General features: G+C 34.5%; 1 protein-coding gene across 1 annotated transcript; it reads right to left on the bottom strand.

Annotated features, from left to right (window-relative positions):
* Positions 1–2512: 2512 nt before the first annotated feature.
* LOC144856025 (uncharacterized) lies at positions 2513–11298 on the bottom strand. Its single transcript, XM_078714000.1, has 4 exons — positions 10936–11298; positions 3974–4273; positions 3437–3630; positions 2513–2730 (listed from the first exon to the last, which is right to left on the bottom strand). The coding sequence occupies exons 1-4, from the start codon at positions 11072–11074 to the stop codon at positions 2527–2529; spliced, it is 837 nt and encodes a 278-aa protein (XP_078570126.1). The 5' UTR covers positions 11075–11298; the 3' UTR covers positions 2513–2526.
* Between the last annotated feature and the right edge of the window lie 2669 nt (positions 11299–13967).

Consider the following 13967-nt stretch of genomic DNA (forward strand, 5'->3'; position numbering starts at 1 on the left):
ATTTATGTTTCTGTTATCGTAGTGAAAACTAGCTTACGCACAGCTGATTTACATTTCCTTTGCTGAGTACAATTGGACGACACAAATCTTAGTTTAAATTTAAACGGAAATGACAATAATGTTTCTAAAAAGAAATATAATTATATGTTCCGTTATATATTTTTACTGAAAATGACCTGATTTGTCTAACCAGCCGACCGCCGGTTTGCATCTGTTGTTGTCTATCCAAACGTAGGCGTGGCAATCTTACGAAAAGTAAAGAAGTAGGGGCCTACGCTATTGGTCTTTTTTGGGCGCGAAGTGCCTCGACTTCTTGAACGGTTGCTTCAAGCATTCGAAACTCTCGTTTCGCAGTTGCCACACAATCTACTAAGCATAGAACACATTTGTTCCAACATATTATCTGCCCAGGCCTATTGTGGTATGTTAATATGTCACTTAAAATATTTATTCAATTTACAGATAACGTTATTTATTTATTTACAAGGGTAGCTCTAACAACTGCTAAGCGGAAAAGCGCGTAGCTTGTTCTACGTACAATCTGTATCTTGTTTTGTAAATTAGACTTTACAGTATCGCAGTTTAAGATCTAACACATAAAGCTGAAACGCTTTTCTTAAAAGTTTGTAAAAATAGATTTTGAAAAAGCGGAAAAAATATGTTTTGGCAGGTTTCAGTAATATTCATGATTTATGTAAGATCATAATTGTTAAATAACTGCACTGTAAGTGATAATGCGCATAGGTAATGGGGCTAATACACATGACCCGTCCTAGTTACTCTGAAATGTGATCTTGGTGTTAAGTTCTTACTTAAAGGAAAATGTGTAAGCCCCTGGAAGACGACATTCAATCATTTTATAAAGTACATTTTTTTTAAATAGTTTAATAATAAACCGTTGTTTTTTATAAACACCCTGGAAAACAGCTTTGTGTTTTATTGTGATTCACCAAGATAATAAATTGGGATTTTACGGGTGCCTGTCGCCAAAATGACGTCACAGGAAACATTAGAGGAGGCCTACATATTAATACACAGACAGAGAAATAGACACAGACGTTGAAATTTATAAAAGAGACAGCATATAGATTGCCAACAAATTATTGTCACCGTCAAACTAGCATTTTAATATTTTTAATATTGGATAAAAATTACAGGTTTACAATATTAAAGCTTAATTCCCACGAGGACGTTGCGCAAGTACAATGATTATTAATAGATTATTCAGTGGTCAACTCCCTTGCGTTGTCGTCCTAGTGGGAACCAAGCTTTATAACGTCAAAACACATTTTCTTATAGCTATTTTATTGTTTAGACTTTGTGCGTGTGTGCACTGCGTTCACACTACAATCCGGACGTGACGTCATTAAGTAACGTCCTAGTGAGAACCAAGCTTTAGGTGCATTTGGGCACTGCGTTCACACTATAACTAAACTCCAGACGTCATTGAGTAGAGTCCTAGCCTAGTAGGAACCATGGCTTTAGGTTACCCAATATGTATGATATTCAACGTAACAGTTAATTTTGTAACTAATTATCTATCCAACTATTCGCTACTATTTAGAAATATATTTTTTGTTTTCTACTACCTATCACAATTTTATTTTTGTTACTAAAAATATCACCTAGCTGTTTTTCTATCAGCAGTTGTCCCTGAGTTTTAATGCCAAACTATATTGTTTGACTCAACAATCATTCTTGATACAGTATACTTCTGGTTTTAAATATCAAACTCTACACTAAAAAATGTTTTTGACTGAAAATATGTTTGGATTTGTCTTTTAAAAAAAAACCCTTAAACCGGCTAAGTTGAGATGCGTTCACACACGAGTGATTTGCGGAATATTGGTGACGCAAAAACTCGTGAAATCTTAACTTCAATGTATTATAATAGAGGTAGAATTTGCATATTAATTTAAATAAACGGAATATCAAAATCTATTTACATAAAAACACACACTTTTTGAATGAAAATACGAGACTAATCATGGTTTGTATATTAGTAAACTTCTAAAATAATTCGTGTTAAAGCTCGGATGCTCCGATCCTGTGATTGGTCAAATCACAATTGCGTCGTAGTTGGAACAAAATTGTAGTTGTTTATATTCGGTTTTTTACTAATAATAATAATTGATATAATAATTATTATTGTTCGGTACATACACAGTCGTTTACGTACGCCGATCGTATATTTAACCTTGAATTAATTGTTGCCATCGCAAGTGAGATTATGGTGATATCAATGGTGATATGTCTTACCAGAGACAGAGGTAAGTTTATTGAAACTCTAAAATTAAAACTGTCTAGCTTTATCTGTGCTAGTCCGTGTAAAAGTGTAACCAATCGTCAATGTGATGATTGGTTTGCTCAGTTCGATTGAGGACAGATAATTGTGCTCATTCTATATTTGCCATATATGGGAGGACCCAAACATTACTTAGGCCATGGAGGTATAAACATAGCGCCATGCTTAGGCTACAAAGGAAATATAATCAGTAACCAGCTGAATGTGTTAACATTAATGTTCTACTCTTGTTCTGTTTCTTCTGTGGTGGTAGGCACAGTGAACCATCGGCATTGTTCGCCTTTTCGTCTGACGCACACTTGTCTGGTTAATGTGTGCATCTCATTCGCCAGCTTCATCGTGCAGCCGTGTCCATTTGCAGCACGTACCAGATCACCAGAACAATAGCTGTGTGGATCCCATTGTCTCCCGTGGCACCGGACAATCTACAATGTAAATGTTTAATTAAATAAATCAGAATGATTTAGTTATTTTGTGGATCTCATCAAAACCGATTTCCAATTGAAGATGTCAAATGATGCAGAATACTAAACACTGCTTTCTCTTGTTTGTTTCCTCAGCTCACGCTGCTTTTCTCCATTTTGATCATAGGCGCGGCTTAACTTTGGAAGGAACCAACATGTTCTCGTCGCTTAAACCAAGGTAAACTTTTCTTACATAAACTGACTTAACTACATAGGCCTACAATACATAGAGTGGTAGAGAATCAAATGCATTTTGTATTTGGTAGTTCTGGATATTCACAGTTCAGACAGGCAAAACCGTGCCGCAAAACGAACCCACTGCATTGAGAAATATACCTAATATATTTAGCAATTCTTCATAAATATTTGCGGTTTTTAATTGCATTTGGTGGATGAATCACACTTTGTCTAAAACTTCCAATTATTGCATCTGACATGTCTGTTCTACGGAAACTATAGAGGTTTGGTAATGGCTTTACTAATAACCAAATATAAAAAGTATTAGGCCTAACTATCTTTGAGGGTTGCGCAAAAGACCAATGTCTTAAATTTTAAACGATTTTGACGAAATGAATTATTGTAGTTGACACGCATTTACAGAATGTATAGTAGGCTAGACTTGCCCCAAGTCTTTTTATGTTGTAAACTCAAGCCCGATCATACGTACCTCACATCGACAGTTTCGTTTATAGTAGCGGCTGATTGCTAACCGTTGCTCATGCGTCAGTCGTTTCCACTCATCCATCCAGTTACAGCCACTTAAAAAGTTTAAATAGCCATGGACAAAGGGATTCTGACCCTGTTCAAATAGCCAGGAACAGTGACTGTACTCCATTGGAATGCTAGAGCGCCGTAAAAAACCTGAAAGTTAAAGTAGGCTAAACGTAATTAATTGGTTTTCACTAGGACGCAACGCAAGGACGACGTCGTACGCGTAACGCAAGTAATTTGACCAATCATGATTGATGATGATCCATCGCATCGTGATTGGTCAAATTATATGCGTTGCGTCCAAGTGCGAACCAATCAGTTTCATTAATCTGAATTCATAAATATATATATATATATATATTGTTATCTTTTGGAATTCATCAGCATGTTTATGATTTTAGATAAAGTTAATGCATCTTTAAGTATTGTCATATTAACAGACGGTTAAGGTGATACAAACGGTCACACACCTACGATAAGAAAACCACTTTACCTGTCAACACATAGGTCTTTCGTGCCTTTTTTCTTGACATCAATTTAGTGTTAGCTGTCGTGAAGATTTCTGTTTCAGAATTCTCACCCAAGTGCTCAGCGCCTTTATACACATTTCGAACGGACACTCTAAATATTGTTCCTCTCTTGATAACGCCGTCCTCATCATCATAACTCAGTGTAAAGTTAGGCTGTAAGGTTAAAGATTCCACACCACTGTCTTCCACATGCTCCTCAACAACTTGGCCGTTGCTAGAGTTGTATAACACTTGGCGTGAACTTATTATACGACCTCTTAAAACTGTGAATAAAAATAATTTAAGATTGTAAATCAACATCGTATTTAATACTATCTTGATTAAATTCATTCCCAGGCATGTATTATCGTGACAACAGTTCCAATCTAATGTTGCACTCTAGCTGTGAACATTTTCGATAAACCTTAAATTCTCAATGTAATAATGTATACTAATTAATATACTAAAGCTCTGTCTACACTACCAAACATTTATGTGACAACAAAATTTGATTGGGCCCATATTATATGGACACGATGATGTCATATCACTACCATATTTGGGCACATCACACTTTTTTTGTCAAACTAGTTTGATAGTGTAGACAGAGCTTCTCCTTCCCCCATCTCTATTCGTATCATTCTTGATCTTGCTATAAATTTAAATAATTTATCAATTTTATGTAATAATTTGTTTATAGCAAACTATGTGTTATTTAATTTAATCAGAAACTGGTAGACAACTTTTAAAGCTATTATACCACCGGTGATTATATACAGTTTTTTCCATTAGTGCCAGATCTGTTTGTATATAATTGTATTCCATTTCCAAAACAGATTCCTTAATTTAATTTCAGTTGGGGTGTTCGATTTAAAAAGCGATTTATGACTTCTTCAAGCTCAATCAGAAAAAAATAGAGAAAAGAATACTGAATAAAATAATGCATGTGACCTGCTACAAACTTAAGCCCTAATCGTACCATGAACTCTAATTTAAACCCCACGGTACGCAGAGTAATTCTTACAATTGTGAACGAACCAATCTGTTACATGTAATTGATTTTGATATCCAGAAATAAACACTAAATACATTCGTATCAACTGAGCCTTGACTTATGTAATACACATTTTGATATAACACGTATGCGGTATGTATAACCTATGCTATGGTATAGTGCAAAGATCATCCGAACAGAATCCTATCAAATAACAATTTAATTGTATCATTGTGTCGTTTTAATCTCAGTGTATTCCGTCGGGAATTTCAGTTAAGGTTCGGTTGATGTATTTATCAGCATTTCTATTTTAACATTTTATTTTTTTAAAATAATGTAAAAACAATGTGCTAAAAATAAAGCTCTGTCTAGGCGTCCCTGGCTCAACCCAAACCACTAATGTTCCAATCCCAGGCTAAATTGCTTTTGGTGTTCATCTGTATTTTAGCATTAATTTATTTTAAAAAGAAAAAATACTCGTAATATATACTTTTGCACGATCTATCTGAGTTATGTCAGTCAATCAATCAGTTTTAACCTAATTTGCGTTCAAACGTATATGGTGTTAACATAACATCGAAATCTATCGGATTTATGTCAGTCAATCAATCAGTTTAACTTGGTTTCCGTTCAAACGTATGTGGTGTAACATAACATCGAAATCTATCGGAGTTATGAGCTACACGAGCTCTTACATCAGCTTAAATTCGTTCTTTAAAAAAAATAGAATGGTGATATAAGAATGACAAGATAATTACCTATTGGTTCAATTTAAATTACCATCGTTATCTCGCGCATAATTTACGGGAAATGTAACTCTTTCTGTCATCGTTAAATCTGTGTGGGTGCAATCCGTGTTTATTTAATGTGTGGTTATGTATAGTCTGGTCTGGGAGTATGGACGCATATCGTCTTGTATTTCGTAAAGCTTGATTCACACGAAACGCAACGACTTAGGCGCGACTCAAGTAAAGCTTGGTTCCCACTAGGACGCAACGCGAAAACGTAGAGTAGCAAGCGACTGTTCGAATAATCCATCACGGCGCGATAGATCATCCCATGCGTCGTGATTACGTTGCGCTTACGTTGCGTCCTTGTGGGAGTATTATCTTTTACGTCGTAATAATAAATAAAACGTAACGCGCGCGGAATGGTTGAAAAACTTAACGCTAACCGGGGCTCCTCCTCCTAATGTTAAATTGTCTATAGCTTAGTGGTTAAGTTGATCACCAATCAGAAATCTGGATTCAAATCCTACGTACGCACCAGGATTTTCAAAAAATGCCAATACGATATCTGCATCGTAGTAATTTAAAATTTATAATAATGTTTATCACCAACTATAACCTTCACACGGTCCTCAATGACATTTATAGACATTTTATTTTACTATAGTAAATTTTAATCAAATTGTGTGTGTGTTGCCGGGACGTCCATTTACCATACGCATACTCTCAATGAATGAATGTTGCTTCTAATACTACACACAGCTAGGGGTTGGTTGAGGGAACTTGCTATACCCTAGGAGTACAATATTGACTATTATATGTAATCCATAATATATAATAATATAGCGCCACATGGTTTCATGGTGGTTATGACCATTTTTAATCAAGGGTCAAACATAATGCTGAACTATGTGAATAACATGAAGTGTTGTGCAATTATTTCTAGACAGCGTACTGACATTCATAGCATGATACTATGTTATGCAAGATGTTTATGTTTTTATAACATTACATAATTATATAAAAATTAAATTAAATTCATTTTATATTAAGGTTGTCGCGTAGGCCGGGTGGCTGTGTCTAAAATGCTTTGATAGAATAAATAGATTGTAGATTATCATAAAAATAATTGTTCCTTTCCCTTAGCCGAGGCCTACGTATTTGAATTCTGATATTTTTCAGAAATGATATTTATCAATAATAGTTTTTTTCACATTTTTGTATATGTATTTTTCTGTAGAGTTTTATTTCTTTTTTTATTCGTTTTTTGTTTGTTTATTGTTTATGTTCGTCTATATTTATTTGTGGTCGTGACAAACTATCTTATATTAATATCATATTTTATATCTGAAATTAAAATAAATTATTTAAATACTCATTCTCATATTTATATATATCATTTATTTCCCATAGTATACAAAATAAAACAAGTTGATCACAACGTTGAGATTAAAATGAAATAGTATAAAATGGAAGGATGCCTTTATAGGACAAAATGTCACTCTGTATCGATTTATCGAGTGTAGTGATTATTCCAACAATACAAATTAACAAAAACAAAATGTACGGTAAAAGTGTTTCCGATTGTTTTATATTATAAATATGTTGTGCCTTTATGAGGTTTATTCGGTCAGAGTGTTAGATCATTGATAAAGACTGTTGTCACAGGTCTAAAGTCATCTCCGAAAGGAAATTACTGACCTTTTTACTTTAATTTGAGACAATGTCCAGCAGATTGACTTTTTATTGACACTGATAGGTCATCGAAAGGTCAACACACTGGACATGCACCTACCAATGATCTTCTGACAGGAAGGTAGAATAAAAAGTTAACAATCAGTAGTTTATATACCTCCATGGTTTAACGCTCTCCTACAGTGTGTGTAGAATTCCAATAGACAATTGAGGTATACCATAACTAAATCATCTCTTTGTGATGATAGTAATTTGTTGAAACATCAATATTGATGTGGCGATTGTATAGGCCTATAGAAATTTCTTCATAAAACGTCATCATTAAACTTAATGTAATGTTTGACTATATCAGTTTAATTTACTCTCCCCTGACTGTATTCCCCTGACTATAATTATACAGTATATACAGTTTTTTAATACACCAAAAATTGATACAATGAATTAAAAGATAGATATTAAAACAAAATTTAACGTTGTCGTAAGAAACGGGAACTTTTTAATAAGTTAATGATGACAAACAAACAGAAATAAATTATAAATACTCTGATATATTTATATAACAAAAACTTTGAACAAATTGAAAGGTGATTCGGCGGCAGAACACAATTAATTCTTTTTGGAAATCAATATCTAATCTGTCGTCTGGACGGATTATGAACAAGGCCTAGAATCCATATTCCAAGGTTTTTTTATCGAAGGTTAACAAATTATTTAAAATTACCAATACCATTTATTTCAAAAACAAATATTTTATGAAAACAACAGCAAGACCAAACCTTGAAAATTACTAAAAACTTTACCGTCAAGTTTGTAACAATTATTTTATAAATTGTTAACATACCAAAGACATGTCTACTGTGTGAAAAATACAATGAGATAAGACAAGGTAACAGTATGGGGTACGACTCAACATCCGAAAGAATTAAATTATTATTATTTTATTAGTATTAATTCTAGGTAAAAGTAGGCCAATATCTTTGTTCGTGTAGGCTGGAATTGTGGGTTGAAGTATGACCTTTGAGTTGATACATCAACGCTGTTCTACTTTTACTCGACATGAATAAATGTGGGACACCACCGAATTTAAATAGTTGTGAAACACTTATATTGTAATTATAATATAAATCAAAGAGGAAATTACTGACAACATGATAATGCTGTGGGTATCAGTAGCTGGATCTTGATTACATTTTTTTAAAGAGCTAAATCAAAACGATAAAGACAGACAATTTTGTTTGCAGGGTTTTGAGTAGCACTAACCCTTCATCAGTGTACAAGTAACAATATACAAATATATTTTTGTTTTGTAGGTGTACAACAACTTACAATCCGGCAGAGCCAAGTGAGGGTGGGTTATTAAGGTAAGAACATACTTATGTGAAGTAAGCCCACACAAACCCAAAATGTCAGTATATAAAGGTGATACAAATTAGTGTACTCCTTCTGTCCCTCACTCCACACACAGAGTATAAATCATTTTCCACGACCCAACATAAATATATACAGTATTTGAAGGCGTTATATCAGTGTTGAAAACTCGAGCTGCCGGTACTGTCACTTGTGAAAAGACGGGGTTTGCGAATCGTCAACAGCAGACGTGATAATATACTTGGACATTTAGGGTCATTTGCAATATGAAACTAGTTTTCAATGATCACCCCCAGACCGCCAACAATTAGCATTGCTAGGACAGTAGTAACACTGCTCTACATTATCTATTAAAACTTGGCAAATAACCATTTTGCAGAGTAAAATATATTTGGGTAATGTTCTGCAGCAACGTACTGTCCCATATTAGTATTAACCTGAAGCTGTTGTTTAATTGGCCAATTGTGTGCATGTGAATTATTGAATGGAGGTACGAGAAAACTTAACAAATTTAAAAGGGTAATTTATCATTATTAATGTAATATGTTTACCGAGTTATTACGGTACATTTACAGCAATTTTAAATACTATGAACGCTGGCCTGGTAACAAATAAACTGAGATTGGGAAAACGATCCCACACTCCCTCCTCTCTCCTCATGATGTTTAGCGTTGAGTTAATAACCCTAAAAGGTAATCTTCAATTCCATCAATGTTCACTAAAGCAAATGCGCATGATGAAGGGGACTGTGCCATGCTATTAATTGTTTTCTTTCGCGTAGTTGTTTTTGTCGAGAATGTGGACTTTTTCCAACATCTGGAAGATTTCTCATTTGAATATAATACAGATTAGTGATTTATGATGTAAGCATGCCAAGAATATGTTATATTGTATACAAGTAGAAGCTGAGTGTATGTGCCAACACTATAAAATAAGTAGGAAATTTATAGCTTAGCAGAAGTGCCAAGAAAATGTTATTATCTTGTTCTGCGATGTGATGATATAATTGACTTCAGAAATTAACCTATAGTATTCGACTTAAACTCTATCTACACTATCAAACAAGTTTGTGATGTGCCCAAATTTGGTAGTGATATGACAGGCAAATCACAAAGTTTGATAGTGTAGACAGCCTTAGATATGCGGCGAAGTGCAATGGTGCTTATGAAACACCATCGGAAACAAATAAATTGTCTGTACTTTGGCATTATCTATCCAGTATCCAGGCATAGTACAGTGTCACATATATTTCACATATGGTGCCTGTATTATGTTAAGGTTAGGTTTATGGCCTGTGATACAGGCGTCGTATAGGCCTATGATACATATGTGACACTGTATTATATAATTTGCCTATAATACTGGACAAATTATAGATACAGTTCCCCAGAATCTATGTTCACTGTCTCTTATATAGCTAATTAATCCATGTTGTTAGTTTAGGCACCTGGATGGCTACTTTACGATTGTGTAATAAAAGGCCTGTGAGGCTATTTTAAGCTCATTAAGGAAATAATTCACGAAAGTTCACGGCCAACACGGTATCAAACTTCACTGTGAATACTAATTATGGGAAATCAAAAAGAGCGTCGAAATAAAAATTAAAAATTACTGACCACCATCGGAATATTGTATTTTACAAATTAAATAACAATAATTAGTTATACCGTATAGTAGGCTTAGATAGTTTTCGTTTTTGTAAATTAATATAACACATTATTTGTGATGAAAAATTAGCCAAGACATTTTAATATAACATTTCTCTTTGTTAATCGAAAAGAGTAGTTTTTAAACCTAAATCATAAATGTGTCCTTGTTAATAGTTTAAATATAAATGGCAAGTTGGTATTTTTCCGGTGGTATACTTCGAACGTATTTTCCCACCAGCCACTAATTTGTGTTCATTTATTTCTGGAAATTTTATTTTTAAAAATTGTAAAAAAATGGGCCAAAAAACAATTGCTAATTACACCCAACCTCCCTTCATTAAATTTTGGAGCCGCTTACTATTTTTTAAATATGAGGTATAGGCCTAATGTAACGGCAACTGAACTTTTAAATTATCAATGGTACATCACAATAATACTTACAACCCCTTTTCAAAAAACAAAAATTCAAATTCCGGACATGAAACTAATAGTCTAAAATAAAGTGTACATACCAACGTCTGCCTCACAAAAATGCTCCTGTGGATGTTTGTGCACGTAAAAGTTTGAATCAGCAGCAATGTATCGATGACAAGCGAATGATAACGAAACACAGAAAGCAAACATCAAAGTATGAAAAAAAAACGAAGACATCGTAACAATAGTTCGCAGTGATGTACCTACGACGCTGAAGCAGATAGAGGAATGCCGACACTTTCTCTGTATGTCTGTATTTAATGATTCAACTGTAATGATATCAGAGGTACTACGTTGGCAACATTCATCCAATGCACCAGCAGCTCGTATTTCTCCTGTTTATGGGCGAGGTGATATTTTAAACATCATAACGAACGAATATCACACTTTGTAGGTAGATGTCCAGGTTGGTTGTTCTTTCTTGTAGGGGAACTCTCGCGCGTGAAAGTTGGTTTTAGTCCTATTCCGTCCGTTGTTCATCAAACTTTTAATTTTAAAATCCCTGTATTTTTAAAGTATGATCCAGGAAACCGAAATGACGAAACCTTAAACAAGTAAAAACATTTAAATAGTTTGATCATTCGTTTGGCTCATGGGTTGGACAAATTGGGTAGCTGCTTACCGGAAACCAACGACTACCATGTCTTTCCGTTTTATAATAGTTCTTCTTCGGACAGCGCGTGTAGTCTGTTGGCTGTTCGGACATTTCAGTGAGATGGTGTCAACCGGCGCGTGCTGCTCACGTTGTTAACGAGTTGAGTAAATAAATACAAACATTTTACATGTGTCGTTTGACAAATGAGAATTGAATTTTGCGGTCTTGTATGTCTCGTTTCAACCTGTAAATCAAGTGTGACCACGGCTATTTAAAATGAATAATCAAAATGGAAATCATTATAAACGCCCGCTATGCTGGTTGTATGAACATTCTCTTGTTTTCTGTTAATGTTCCTGCTGTGTTTTGGTGATTGATAGTTCTCTCCTGTAATAGTTAGTTCGTTAGCAAGTCTACATTTTGTTGTTGGAGAGAAATTAATGCGATTTCTTATAGAAATATTTATATTTCTGTTGTGTTGATTATGTGTTGATAGAGTTGTTCTCTCTGTGTTTATCGTCATTACGCTGTGTTGCTCGTAATCCTTTTAAATGTTTTGAATCATTTCAACTCTGAGCTTGCTAAAATGGAGAATGTTCTCGATTCAACTTAAAATTTTCTAGTCTTTATGAGTTTTAGATTATGTGACGATTTCAAGACGATATCTGTCTGAGGGTGGAATTGAAGCCATTTTTTTCATACACATCCAACACAGCGAGTATAGACTAGCCAATTACAGGATAGATAAACTATTTTATAATTTATTGTGCTTATAAACTCTCATTTGAGGCTTATGGAGTGGAGTGGAGTTGAAAGAGTCATGAGGTACAACCCTGGCGCTAGGTCAGGATTGAACCCCGGACCTTGGGATTGGAAGGCAAGCACGTTAACCACCAAGCTACAGCTCCACTACTTTTTAAAATTTATTTTATTTTAATTGTTAGTAGGCCTATAGCAATTAATTAGAAAAGGATTTGTTTGCATATATCAATTGCTGTACTGTATTTCAACTTTGATTTCGTTCAGGTTGTCTTCGTTTTAATGTCATTTTTACCGTTAGACCTACTTACAAGAATGTTCTATATTTCCGGACTAATGCTTTAACATGCATTTTTGTTTCTGTTACATTTTGTACGTTTATTTTTCTATGCTAATTACAGTAGACATATTGCCTACATACAGTATGAATAAGTGTAGTGGTGAGTTACAGGAATCTGGACAAATCCTTACACTGAACATACAAGATTATTAATGGTTTCACTGTTAAATAGAGGGCAATATTTACAATTTCTTCAACAACTTTTATTTTTGCAATCGATTCTGTAAAGAACCTAAAAGCCTGTCTAGCGCCACCTTTGTAGTACTGAAAATGCGGCACAGTAGGCACGACACCATACTACTTCATAATCCGCGCGTGGTGGGTTCAAATCTCCGGATTTCTTTAAATAACCGGGATTGTAGACTAATGGCCAATTTTCACAGTAACGGTGATAAAAATATAGAATCTATGTTATTCCTTATACAAGGTACAAGATAACTTTATTGTCAAAACGAAATATTTGAAATTGGTTTTTCTCATGGCAACTTAATACAAAAATAGATAAAGACCTACACACAACGCGGAGCGGACGGGCGGTTTCTGCTCAGGATAGATACAGATCGTACGTAGGACAAACTACGCGGTTTCCGCTTACTGTTACCGCTCGTCTGTGTAAATTGGCATTAAGCATGATACGAGACCACTTAATATTGAATGCAATTTATGTGGAAATAAACTGTACGAAAGATACTGATATATAAAGTACCTGCTATAATTATAATTAAGGTCACAACTATTAAATACAGGTCAATTCCTTACTGCATCTTTCAACATGACGTCGTCCTACGCGCGTGAATCAGCCGGTTGCTGCGGAAGCTTTCGTAATTCAAAGGGACTCCACCGCCGCGGTACTAATCTCCGATGCGACGATTGAATACTCTACTCAGCACCGTAATGCACGACCTATAGTAACCCGTATTTACTAATAGGCCTTTTATTTATTTGCTGGTATATAACCAAATCAGCAGAAAAATAATCACTTTTCCTAACAGAATGCTACAAATATTTATTGGATTTTGTAAATAAGTCGTCGCAAGTTTTCAGTTCAGTTAGTTCTAGTCTTGATTCGCTCTCCAAATGCTTATTTTATAGGCTAGTAGAAGACTAATCAGTTAGTGTTTCAGACCCTGTTCCCGAAACGCGTCCTTTCCTAGTAGTAGTCGATATTTACCCAAAATCAGTCCAAGCAGTACTATAACAAACTATCTACAGGTGTATAGTAATGTTCTACACATACGTATAATGAGGCCTATAAGATCTTTGATACAGTTAGTACTTCATGAGTTGTTTGAGGGCGGTATTATTAGGTCACTCGAATGGTCGATCGTCTGCTGTGTGTTGATAGAAAAATACAACTTCATTCATTGTCAAGTTTT

The sequence above is a fragment of the Antedon bifida genome, chromosome 11, assembly GCF_963402885.1.
Source record: "Antedon bifida chromosome 11, ecAntBifi1.1, whole genome shotgun sequence".
Taxonomy (NCBI): Eukaryota; Metazoa; Echinodermata; class Crinoidea; order Comatulida; family Antedonidae; genus Antedon; species Antedon bifida.

What these genes read in the sequence shown, in the direction of transcription:
- LOC144856025 (XM_078714000.1), bottom strand. Translation starts at nt 11,074, where the DNA reads ATGTCTTCGTTTTTTTTTCATACTTTGATGTTTGCTTTCTGTGTTTCG. An exon ending in AAAGACCTATGTGTTGACAG is followed by an intron (nt 3,631 to 3,973) that starts GTAAAGTGGTTT and finishes TTTAACTTTCAG; the next exon opens with GTTTTTTACGGCGCTCTAGC. An exon ending in AACGAAACTGTCGATGTGAG is followed by an intron (nt 2,731 to 3,436) that starts GTACGTATGATC and finishes TTTACATTGTAG; the next exon opens with ATTGTCCGGTGCCACGGGAG.